Here is a 13004-nt window from a genome sequence, read left to right on the forward strand (position 1 = left end):
CGGCCCTGCCCTGAGTGTGACAGTGGCTGCGCCCCAACCCCCTGATCGGCCGTGCTCTGTGGGTGACAGGGGGTGGTGCCCTAACTCCCCTATCGGCCCTAATCTGTGCATGACAGGGGGGAGCTCCCCAACCCCCTGATGGGCCCTGCTCTGTGCATGACAGGGGGCAGCGCCCAACCTCCTGATTGGCCCTGCTCTGTGCGTCACAGGGGGTGGCGCTGCAACCTCCCCATCGACCCTGCCTTGAGTGTGATAGGGGGTGGTGCCCCAACCCCGAAATCAGCTCTACCCTGAGCGTGACTGAGGGTGACATCATAATCTCCCAATCCGCCCTGCTCTGTGCATGACAGGGGGCAGTGCCCCAACTCCCCAATCGGCCCTGCTCTGAGCCCTACCAGGGGCTGCACCTAGGGATTGGGCCTGCCCTCTGACACCCAGGAGCAGGTCTAAGCCAGCAGGTCATTATCTCCCGAGGGGTCCCAGATTGCGAGAGGGCACAGGCCGGGCTGTGGGGCCCCCCCTCCCACCCAGTGCACAAATTTCTGTGCACCGGGCCTCTAGTTATTAGATAAAACCAGTGATTATCCAGAAATAGTAGAGCATGTTATGTTAGGAGGAGATGAGAAAGAAAGATTAGTGTTAGAGAGAATTCAGCAGGGTGTTATCTGAATTCCTTGCAGCAGGTTGCTCAGCCAGGTCTGCTGTCTTCTTGAGCGTGATCTACAGGGTGTGTTTCTGGTCAGAGGTCACCTTTCACTCAGACTGGATGTCACTCAGCTGGTGATCTGCTTTCAACTGGGAGTGGTGGATCCAGGTGTTCAGTCCTGCAACCTTGAGAGCTGTGGGTGTGGTTAATATGACTGTATAGGGTCCCTTCCAGGTAGGCTTGAGGAACTCCTTTTTCCAATCCTTTACCCAAACCTGGTCTCCAGGTTTATAAGGATGTACAGCTGTTCCTAGAGAGATGGGTAGTCGGTCAATAATCCATCTGTGGACCTCAAAGACAGTTTTTCCAAGTCCTTGTAGTTGTTTCTGGATTTCTAAGTTCCCTATTTCCCCCAAATCTCCCTTTGGCTGAATTAAGGGAGGGGGTCTGCCATATAGAATTTCAAAGGGAGAGAAACCTACTCTGGCCCTTGGAGCACAGCATACCTGCAAAAGTAAAAGAGGCAAGATATCTGTCCAGGGTAAGGTTGTCTCCTGGCATAGCTTAGCCATAGCCTGCTTTAGAGTCCCATTCATGTGCTCTACTTTCCCTGAACTCTGAGGCCTGAAGCTGTATGTAGATTCCATTTAATTCCTAAAGCCTTGGCTACCTATTATACTTTTTCTGCTACAAAGGCTGGGCCATTATCGGAACTTATGGTCAGAGGCATTCCATACCGTGGAATTAGATCCTTCAGCAATGCCTTAGTGACTTCTCTTGCCTTTTCAGTGAGAGTGGGATATGCCTTGACCCAACCTGAAAAGGTACAAATGAAGACTAACAGGTATTTATTCCCTCTGCTAGGCCCTATTTTTGTAAAATTTACTTCTAAGTCTTCAAAAGGAGCTTCTCCACAGTGCTGAACTCCTATCAGTCCCACAGGACCCTGTTTAGCAGTGTTCTGAGCACAGAGGAGGCAACGCTGAGAGACTGAGGCACACAAGGAGGGAAGATGGGCAATTAGGTAGTACCTGCCTAACAAAGCTTCTAGGGCAGCCTTTCCTAAATGAGTGAGTTCATTCTGCTGGAGGACTACCTTATGGGCTAACTGTTCTGGGAATTAGACCCTATGATCTGAGAGTATCCACCAGCCTTCCATTGTTCTCTTGCCCCATTCATTCTGGGTCCATTTCTCTTCCTGAGGAGTGTATTTTGGAAGGTCAGGTAATTTTGGGGCCAACATGATCCATACCGGCGCTGCTTGTTCTTTAGCAGACAGCTTGGCTGCGGCATCAGCATGCTGGTTTCCTTCTGATACTGAGTCTTTCCCTTTCTGGTGACCTTTGCAATGGATGATGGCTATTTCCTTAGGCTCCCAGACTGCTTCTAGTAACTTTAAAATCTCATTCTGATTTTTGATTCCTTTTCCTCCTGCTGTCAAGAGCCCCCTTTCCTTATATATGGCCCCATGGACATGCAGGGTAGCAAAGGCATAGCACAAGTCAGTGTAGATGTTGGCACGCTTATTCTTACTGAGTTCTAGGGCTCTTACTAGGGCCCAAAGTTCTGCCCTCTGTGCTGACCATCCTTCAGGAGGGCCTGTGCTTCAGTTGTCTCAAAGTTTGATACCATGCATATCTGGCTCATCTTTTTCCTTCATCTAAGAAGCTGCTGCCGTCTGTGAACAATACCAAGTCTGCGTTTTGCAAGGGCCTGTCCCTTAGGTCTGGCCGGCTGGAATAGACCTCCTCTAGGACGTCCAGGCAATCATGCTCAGGGGCCCCTCAGTGATGGGTAGAAAGGTGGGAGCATTAAGTGTTCTCACTGCTTCTAATCATACCCACAGATTCTCACCTAACAGCCCTTGATACTGCATCACTGGAGCATGAGTCAGCCAGTGCTGCCCCCTTGCTTCCATCAGGGTGACAACAGCATGAGGTACTTTTACACTTAAGTTTTGTCCTAAGGCAGTGATGGCGAACCTATGACAAGCCTGTCAGAGGTGACACACGAACTCAAATTTTTGGTTGATTTTTCTTTGTTAAGTGGCATTTAAATATACAAAATAAATATGAAAAATATAAGTCTTTGTTTTACTATGGTTGCAAATATCAAAAAATTTCTATATGTGACACGGCACCAGAGTTAAGTCAGGGTTTTCAAAATGCTGACATGCCGAGCTCAAAAGGTTCGCCATCACTGTCCTAAGGTAAACTTATCTGCTTCTTTGACTAATAATGCCGTGGCTGCAAGGGCCCTGAGGCACAGGGGCCACCTGGAGGCAACTGGGTCAATCTGCTTGGAGAGATAGGCTACTGGTCTTTGCCAGGGTCCAAACTCCTGGGTTAGAACTCCTAGGGCTACCCCACTGTTCTCATGAACAAAAAGATTAAAGTCTCATGTCACATCTCAGCCCTAGTGCAGGAGCCTCAGTGAGCTTTGCCTTTATGGTGATGAAGGCTTTCTCCTGTTGGGGACCCCAGCTGATGGGTGCCTTCTCTTCTCCTCTTAAAGCTTCATGGAGAGGTTTGGCCAGGTCTGAAAACCCTTGGATCCAAATTCGACAGAATCCTGCGGCTTTGAGGAATTCCCGAATCTGCCGCCGGGTGCTAGGGACTGGGATGGCGCATACTGCCTGCTTTCTGTCAGTCCCTAGCCTTCGTTTCCCTTGGGTGATCTGGAAGCCTAGATACTTGACTTCTTTATGAAAAATCTGTGCCTTTTTCTTAGACACCCAATAACCTGTTTCAGTGAGTAGTCTCAGAAGGGCTCATGTTCCCTCCCAGCACTGAGCTCCTGTGCAGCTGGCCAGTAGGAGGTTTACTACATACTAGAGTAGAACACACCCTCAGTCTTGTCCTGGGAACTTAGACAGATCAGATGCTGGTGCTCCACTAAAAAGAGTAGGGGAGTTCTTGAACCCTTGTTGCAGTCTGGTCTAGGTGAACTGCTCCTTGGCCCCTGTAGTTGGGTTTTCCCATTCAAAAGCAAAGAGGGGCTGACTAGAAGGCGCTATTTGAAGACAGAAAAAGGCACCTTTCAGATATAGACATGTAAACCATTCCGCCTCTGATGGGATGATCCCAGAAGAGTGTAGGGGTTCGGCAGTGCTGAACACAGGGTTATAACAGCCTCATTAACAGCCCGTAGATCCTGCACCGGGTGGTAGTTGTTAGTCCCAGGCTTTTTGACAGGAAAGAGAGGTGTGTTCCATGGAGACCTGCATCGTTTAACAAGTCCCCACTGAAGCAGCCGGTCTAAGTGGACCTGGATTCCTAGGTGTGCTCCTCTTGGAATTGGATATTGGTGGATTTTAACAGGTTGTGCCCCAGGCTTTAACTCAATTAGCACTGGGGAGTGGTCCTTAGCCAGGGCTGGAGGATTCCCTTCAGCCCAGACCAGTGGGAATTTCTTCTCTAATTCAGGTTATAATGGTGAGGCCTTTGTCTGAGGGGTATAAAGTCTCCATTCTTCTTCCTTTGTCACTGCTAAGGACAGGATCATTGGGGAGGTCTCCTCACCTAGGCGAAGCTGTGCTGAGCCATCTGGGGCAAATGTGATTTCTGCCCCCATTTTGGCTAAAAGGTCTCTACCCATTTGAGGAACTGGACAGTCTGGCAAGTACAAGAATTCATGAATTACTTGATGACCACAAAATTGGCATCAGTGAGGGCAGCAGAATGGTCTATTGAAGCCCAGTAGCTTCAATAATGGTGACCTCCTTTCCCGAGAGAGGCACTACTTTCTGAGTGACTACTGAGTGCTCAGCTGCCGTATCAACCATAAAGTCCACAGTCTGGCCCCCAATATTCATTCTGACCATGGGCTCGTGGGATCCCACCTGAAGTGAGCTCGGTCTGTCCTAGTCAGAGTCAGCCATTGCTAACCCAATGAGATCTGCTTCAGGTGGCTCTGGTTGATAGCAACTGGGTGGAAAAGGGGGCCCAGTCTTTTAACTTTTCCATTTGATACATTCATTCTTCCAGTGCCCTGTTTCCTTACAATAGGCACACTGGTCTCGTCTCAGGCTGGGTCTTCCTTTTGCCCCTCGTCTGTATCCTTGCTGATCTGCCTGGGAGCCTGAGCCTCTAAAAGCCGCTGCTATTATATTGGCCCTTCTTTGTATTCTCCTTTCTTCCTCCTTCCTTGCTGCACCATCTCAATTGATGAAAACCTTGTTAGCTATCTCTAGCAGTTCAGTAGCATTCTTTCCTGCAAACCCTTCCAGTTTCTGTAATTTTCTCCTGATGTCAGGCTGAGCTTGGCCTACAAAAACGGCATTTACCATGGTTTGATTTTCTGGGGCCTCAGGTCTAAAGGGGGTGTAGATCCAGTATGCCTTACATAGTCTCTTATAGAAAGCTGCTGGACTTTCATCAGGCTTCTGGAAACCTCAGAGGTTTTAGCCATGTTGATCGTCTTCTTGGCTCCAGCCCTGACCCCCTGGAGGAAAGCCAGTGGATATCTTTCTAGCCCAGTTCTTCCATCTTCTGAGTTTGGGTTCCAATCGGGTTCCTCATCTGGGAAGGCCTTCCTGGCCCATCTGTCTGTATCTAATATTCCTGCTGGGGCCTGGGTCTGGAGCCAATTCTGAGACTCTGTTACGACTCTCATGCACTCCTCAGTGTTAAAGAACGTGAAAAGGAGCTGCTTGCAGTTCACCCAGGTGGGCTTCTGGGTCTGGAAGATCATTTCTAGGAGGTTGATCATGGCCTGAGGTTTTTCAGAATAAGCTGGGGTGTTATGTTTCCAATTCAAGATGTCACTGGTGGTAAAGGGCTGATAATAATAGACTGTCCCTCCCTCCTGCAAGGTCCCATCTTCGCCAACTACTTTGGCACCCCAAATCTCCCTTAGAGGCATCTGATGTGCTGGTTGTGGCCTGGGCCTTTCATCCACTGAATGCAAGCACAGCTCCACTACCTCAGGAGAGCCTGGTTGAGGAGAAATGGAAGGGGTGGTGTTTCTGGACCTTTCAGACGAGCTGGGGAAGCACTTGGTGCTGCCTGTGGTGCACATGGAGATGTTAAAACTAGCGGGAGTTCCTCAGGGGATCCTGGCAGAACAAGGGGTTGGGTTTCCTTCTGAGAAACCTGTTTCTTTTCTCCTACTACCAAAACCTTGCTGAACTGGACCCAAGGCGTCAAGGTTTGAGCAATTCCTAACCAGCTGCATATGTAGGGGAACTGATCTGGGTGTCCGGGGTTTGTCGTGACTACATTGCACACCACTCTTACCAGTCCTACATCTAAAGAGCCTACCAGGGGCTGTCTCCCTCAGGGAGGTTTGTATCTGGGCTCACACTGACATCTCCTCACTGTGTCTCTTGCACAGTAATACATGGCTGTGTTGTCCGTGGTCATGCAGCTCAGATACTGGGAGAACTGGTTCTTGGATGTGTTCATGAAAATGGAGGTTTGGCTCTTGAGGGAGGGGCTGCAGTAAGTGTTTCCATCATAACATGTGCACCTCATCCACTCCAGCCACTTCCCTGGGGGCTGGTGGATCCAATTCCAGCAGGAACCACTGGTGATGGAGTGATCAGAGATATTGCAGGTGAGGGAGAGGGTCTGTGAGGGCTTCACTAGTCCTGTGCCCAACTCCTGCAGCTGCACCTGGGACAGGACACCTGGGACAGAGAGAGCACAGTGAGTCCTGGGCTCAGATGCAGGGTCCCCATCTCCTCACTTCTAAGCCCTTTGCTCACTCACATCTGGGAGGTGACAGCAGGAAGAGGAAGAGCCACATGGGAGTCATGTCTTGTACGTGAGGTCCTCGTCCCCCAGAAAGTATTCTCCAGGGCGAGGAGGCCCTGAATTTAAGTGGGCGCCCACTGTGTGTGGGTCTGGTTGCCGTGTGGACATTTGCATATGGGAGGTGTCTGCACATACAAAGGGCAAGAGGTGAGGGAAGGACCCTGTCTCTGGGGCTTCTCCTGGAAGGAGGTGCTGACTGTGCCCTCAGAGAACCAGGCCCTCCTTGGGGTCCTGGTCACCACGCCCAGGGACCTCTTCTTCCACAGCAGGAAATGTGCTGCAGGAGGTGGTCAGGAATTAGGATGTGGGAATAATCAGTGAGTCCTTAGGGATAAAATCAATGTTCCTCTGGTCCCATGACATACATAGATGACATAGATATAGATCTTCTTTTCATTATCCTCACCTGAGAATGTGTTCATTAATTTTTAGAGGGAATTAAAAAGGGAGAGAGAGAAAGAGAGAGAGAGAGAGAGAGAAAGAGAGAGAGAGAGAGAGAAAGAGAGAGAGAGAGAGAGAGAGGGAAAGAGAGAGAGAGAGAGAGAGAGAGGTGAGAGAGAATTATTGATCAATTGCTAGGACTGGGAATCAAACTCACTACCTTTTATTTATTTAAATGTATTTTTTATTGATTTCAGACAGGAAGGGAGAGGGAGAGAGATGTAGAAACATAAATGTTGAGAGAGAAACATGGATCGGCTGCCTCCTGCACGCCCCCTACTGGGGATTTAGCCTGGGTCCCAGACATGTGCCCTGACTGGGAATGGCATCATAGGTTGATGCTCAACCACTGATCCACACCCTTCAGGCTTCATTCCATTTTGAAATACCCGTATTTTTCTGTGCATAAGATGCTATTTTTTTAGACCGAAAATCAAGGGGCATCTTATTCACAGAAGCAAGCCGAGAAGCGAGCCACATGGGTTCCTAGCTGCCTATACCTTGTCAAACAGGCTTCCTCCAATCACAGCCTTATTGTTACTGACTTCAGCTGATGCCTGGAGGTGGAGGTGGAGACGCAGATGCAACAGAGACTGGAGCATTCAGAGCCCATAAAGATGTCAAAAAATAAAATGATAAATTCTGGTAAGCAATTGTCTTACTCTGCAAAATTCAAACTGAATGCAATCAGCTGTGCAAAAGAGCATGGAAATAGAGCTGCAGAGAGATAATTTGGACCTCCTCCCACTGAGTGTATGATCAGATGGTGGAGAAAACAGGAAGAACAACTCCTTAAGATGCCAAAAAAGAAGGCCTTCAAAGGAAAACCAGCAAAAATTTTAAAATATTGACTTGTTAATTTTGGGTTGGAAAAATGGTGGGTGTCTTATGCATGGGGGCATCGTATACATGGAAAAAATATGGCATATTTTGAGTTACTTTGAGAATTCTATGTTGATGGCTTCTCAATGTTTCTTCAACTTTTACAGTCATCATTGCTTTGTCCTGTTTTTGGTAGTTTTTCATGTGACCTTTCATGTTTTTCATGTTTTATTCATTGATTTCCTGTGTGTCATTTTCTTTTCTCCTCTTAGGAATTTTATCTTTTTTACTGGTTTTCAGGATTTTGATTTTAATGTGCCTTGATTTAATTTTGTTAATTTTCATTCTTCTTTCAGAATGTTGGTGCTTTTAGATCTGTTTATATCACATTCTATAAATATTTGCCATAATTTCTTTAAATATTTAATTTGGTGCCCCCCCTCTCTGAAATTCCAACTACATGTATTTATGTTTGACTGCTTTTATTGTCTCCTACATTCCTGACACTTGACTATTTTTTGGAAAATTATTCTGCGTTCCATTCTGGAGAGTCCCTATTATACTCCTTTAAGTTTACTTACATTTAATCTGCATTGTTAGTCTTACTCCATGTATTTTTTTCATTTCACATGTTGTTACTTTCTTAGCCTCTAGAAATTCAAAATACAGACTAGTTCTACCAACTCCTTTCTGTGAGATTAAAGCCCTTGTGTGTTTCATCAAACATAAGCTCTTGACAGAAGACTGTCCCTTTGTTAGCACAGCCGAGGTCATTGGTTGCTGAGGCTGCAGTAACGTTTCTCTGATCACTGCCCAATGACGTCCCAATGGCGTCCTTAAAATTACAAAGTTTCCTGAAGGAGAGACCAAAGGAAATATTAAGGACTCCTTCTGACTGATCAATGGGTCAGAGGAAGTAAGTGCCTCCCTCTAAGGCAGTGATGGTGAACCTATGACATGCATGTCAGAGGTGACACGCGAACTCATTTTTTTGGTTGATTTTTCTTTGTTAAATTGCATTTAAATATATAAAATAAATATCAAAAATATAAGTCTTGCTGAAACCGGTTTGGCTCAGTGGATAGAGCGTCGGCCTGCGGACTGAAAGGTCCCAGGTTTGATTCTGGTCAAGGGCATGTACCTTGGTTGCGGGCATATCTCCAGTGGGAGGTGTGTAGGAGGCAGCTGATCGATGTTTCTCTCTCATCTATGTTTCTAACTCTCTATCTCTCTCCCTTCCTCTCTAAGAAAAATTAATAAAATATATTTTTTTAAAAAATATGTCTTTGTTTTACTATGGTTGCAAATATAAAAAAATTTCTATATGTGACACTGCACCAAAGATAAGTTAGGGTTTTTCAAAACGCTGACAAGCCGAACTCAAAAGGTTTGCCATCACTGCTCTATGGGGTGGTGTGAAAGAAAATGTAAGACATAAAGGGAAGAGGCAGTGAGTCTTTGAGGACGGTGTTTACTCCTGGAGAATAAAACCACTAACCAGATCATGAGAAAATATACCTCCAGGTGCCAGCTCCTGAGCTGGTCCTCATGTTCTGTGGTCCTGAGCGCCCCCTGGTGTCCTGAGCGCCCCCTGCAACTCAGCCCGGCTGCCTCCCTCAGGGAGGTTTGTGTCTGGGTTCACACTGACTTCCCCTCACTGTGTCTCTCACACAGTAATACAAGGCCGTGTCCTCGGTGGTCATGGAGCTCAGCTGCAGGGAGAACTGGTTCTTTGACGTGTCTCTGTATATGGAGGTTCAGCTCTTGAGGGAGGGGGTGTAGTAAATGTTTCCATCATAACATATGCACCCCATCCACTCCAGCCCCTTTCCTGGGGGCTGGCAGATCCAGGTCCAGCAGCAACCACTGGTTGTGATGGAGAATCCAGAGACAGTGCAGGTGAGGGAGAGGGTTTGCGAGGGCTTCACCAGTCCTGGGCCCGACTCCTGCAACTGCATGTCAGACAGGACACCTGGGACAGAGAGAGCACAGTGAGTCCTGGGCTCAGATGCAGGGTCCCCATCTCCTCACATCTAAGCCCTTTGCTCACTCACATCTGGGAGCTGACAGCAGGAAGAGGAAGAGCCACATGGGAGTCATGTCTTGTACGTGAGGTCCTCGTCCCCCAGAAAGTATTCTCCAGGGCGAGGAGGCCCTGAATTTATGTGGATGCCAACTGTGTGTGGGTCTGGTTGCCGTGTGGACATTTGCATATGGGAGGTGTCTGCACATACAAAGGGCAAGAGGTGAGGGGAGGATCCTGTCTCTGGGGCTTCTCCTGAAAGGAGATGCTGACTGTGCCCTCAGAGAACCAGGCTCTCCTTGGGGTCCTGGTCACCGTGCCCAGGGACCTCTTCTTCCACAGCAGGAGATGTGCTGCAGGAGGTGGTCAGGAAGTAGGATGTGGGAACAATCAGTGACTCCATAGGGATAAAATCATTGGGCCTCTGCTCCCATTGATATAGGTAGATATAGATATATAGATTAGATACAGATATAGATATAGATATAGATATAGATATAGATATAGATGATACAGATATAGTTCTTTTCTTATCCTCACCTGAGTATATGTTCATTGCTTTTTGGAGGAAAAGCAAAGGGGGAGAGAGAGAGAGAGAGAGAGAGAAAGAGAGAGAGAGAGAGAGAGAGAGAGAGAAATATGAGAGAGAAATATGGATCAATTGCAGTGCTAGGACTGGGAATCAAATCCCTTACATTTTATTTATTTATTTAAATTATATATATTTTATTGAGGTCAGACAGGAAGGAGAAGGGAGAGTGAAGTAGAAACATCAATGATGAGAGAGAAACATGGATCAGCTGCCTCCTGCATGCCCCCTACTGGGGATTAACCCTATATCCCAGGCATGTGCCCTGACTGGAAATGGCATCATAAGTCAATGCTCAACCACACAGGCTGGGCTTCATTTAGTTCTGAAATTCTTTTTCATTTAGCTTTGATGGCTTCTCAATATCCCTTCAGCGCTTTCAAGTCCTCATTCCGTTGTGCTCTGGTTTTTGTTCTTTTTCCATGTGATATATGATGTTTTTATTAATCTTATCCCTTGAATCATGTGTGGTTTTTATTTGCTGCTCTTAGGAATTTTATCTTTTCACTGGTTTTCCTGGTTTTGATATTAATGTGCCTTGATTTAATTTTGTTTATTTTTATTCTTCTTTGAGTACTTTGGTGATCTTAGATCTGTTTACAGTTTACATCAAATTCTGGGAATATTTGCCATAATTTCTTTAAATATTTTATTTCAAATTTCCTCTCTTCTTTCTGGGATTGCAATTACATGCATATATAATTGTCTGCTTTTATTGTCTCTTACATTCCTGACACTTGGCTATTTTTTGGAAATTTTATTTTATTTTTCATTTTGGAGAGTTCCTATTGTAATTCTTTAAGTTCACTTATGTTTCATCTGCATTGTTAGTCTTATTCCATGTATTTTTCATTTCAGATGTAGGGAGGTCTATTGGCTCTTGAAGGTTCCCTGAGGGGCTCTATATAGATCTTTGGCTATGGGCCCAAAACTTGGAACCCAAGTGCAGAGAAGTAGTCCAACCCCAGGAAGGAAGGGAATTCCTGTTTGGTTTGTGGACATGGCACATTGAGAATAAGGTCCCGCCGCTGTGAGGTGATGCCTCTTTCAGTGGGTGAGGAGATAACCTGAGGCTTGGAGAATTGTCTCTTATCTTTAGAAACCCAATAACTTTTTTCATGAAGAAAGTTGAGAAGATGTATGGTGTGTTGTTGTGAGAAGGCCTCCGAGTAGGAGATCATCTACGTTTTGTAGGCGGGTGCTAGGGGATAGATTTAGCTGTAACAAATCAGTGGCTAGTGGTTGGCCAAAGAGGTGGGGACAGTCTTGAAAACCCTGGGGAGAACTGTCCAGGTTAGTTGTCTTTTGATCCGAGTGATGAAATTGGTCCAGGTGAATGCAAACAGATCCTGTGACTTAGGACTAAGAGGGATGGTGAAGAAGGCATCCTTCAGATATAATACCATGCAGTGGGTGGTGTGGGGTGGTATTTGAAAGAGGATATAGTAAGGGTTGGGCACTCCCGGGGTGGTGGGTAGAGTGGCTTCATTGATTGCCCTAATGTCCTGAACTAAGTGATAGGATCCATTAGGTTTCTTTACATCGAGTATTGGCTGGGGAGGTTGCCTCCCTGAAATGGTTGGAAGAGAGAAGTCTGTCAATAATAGGTTTGAGGCCAAGCAGAGCCTGGGGTATTAGTGGACATTGAGCTTTCTTGGGAAATTGCCCTGGAGTTTTGAGTTTACCTGTAAGATGGGTTGATGAGAGGCTATAGAAGGATGAGAGGTATCCCATACACAGGGACTTAATTGGGTCAGCCATGGTGGGAGGGAAGAGGTGGTAAGGTTGGAGAGTACATCCCCTATGGCAAAGAGCAGGACCATTTGGGACTATGTGGGAGTGCTTTTTGGGCCCTGGGATGAGGAAGGATGTACCTATTTTAGTTGTGCCTTGCATTCCCCTAAATTCATCTGGATTTTCAGTGAATAATTTGTTGGTGTGAGCTGTAGCAGCTGCCCAGATGCAATCCTTTCCTCGGAGTGGTTGTGGAAGTGAGAATGACATAGACATCTGGATAAGTCACTCCATATGCTTGAGTTAAATATTTAAATTATTTTATAAACTTGGTGGGATCATCTGAGAAGGAGCCTAATCGCTTTTCTATTTGTGTGAGATATGGGCAGGAAAATGGGACATGGACCCTCATGATGCCCTGTTGTCCGTTATCCATTTTGAGTTTATTTTTGTGTATGGTGTAAGTTGGTGGTCTAGTTTCATTTTTTTTGCATGTATCTGATCAAATTTACCAGCACCATTTATTGAAGAGACTGTCTTGACTCCATTGTATGCTCTTGCCTCCTTTGTCAAATATTAATTGAGCATAATGGCTTGCGTCAATTCCTGGGGTCTCTGTTCTGTTCCATTGGTCTATATGTCTGTCCTTGTGCCAGTACCAGGCAAATTTGAGAACCGTGGCTTGGTAATATAGCTTGATATCTGGTATTATGATCCCTCTAACTTTGTTCTTCTTTCTCAGGATTACTGCAGGTTTTAATTTTTTTTTCATTCCAGATTAATTTTTGGAGAGTTTGTTCTAGATCTTTAAAATATGCCATTGGTATTTTAATGGGGATTGCATTGAATCTGTAGATTTCTTTGGGTAGTATGGACATTTTAATGATTTCAATGATACCAATCCATCAACATGGTATGTTCTTCGATCTGTTTATGTCTTCCTCTATCGCTTTTTTCAATGCCCTGAAGTTTTTATGAGTACAGGTCTCTTAC

General features: G+C 46.1%; 1 gene segment (V, D, J or C); it reads right to left on the bottom strand.

Moving 5' to 3' along the window:
• Positions 1 to 5922: 5922 nt before the first annotated feature.
• LOC138999361 (immunoglobulin heavy variable 4-38-2-like) lies at positions 5923 to 6403 on the bottom strand. The segment is given in 2 exon segments: positions 5923 to 6275; positions 6358 to 6403. Coding segments are annotated over 2 exon segments (399 nt in total).
• Positions 6404 to 13004: the final 6601 nt, after the last annotated feature.

This window comes from Myotis yumanensis, unplaced genomic scaffold (assembly GCF_028538775.1).
Source record: "Myotis yumanensis isolate MYYU_CA2020_CCGP unplaced genomic scaffold, mMyoYum1.0.hap1 SCAF_22, whole genome shotgun sequence".
Classification (NCBI taxonomy): Eukaryota; Metazoa; Chordata; class Mammalia; order Chiroptera; family Vespertilionidae; genus Myotis; species Myotis yumanensis.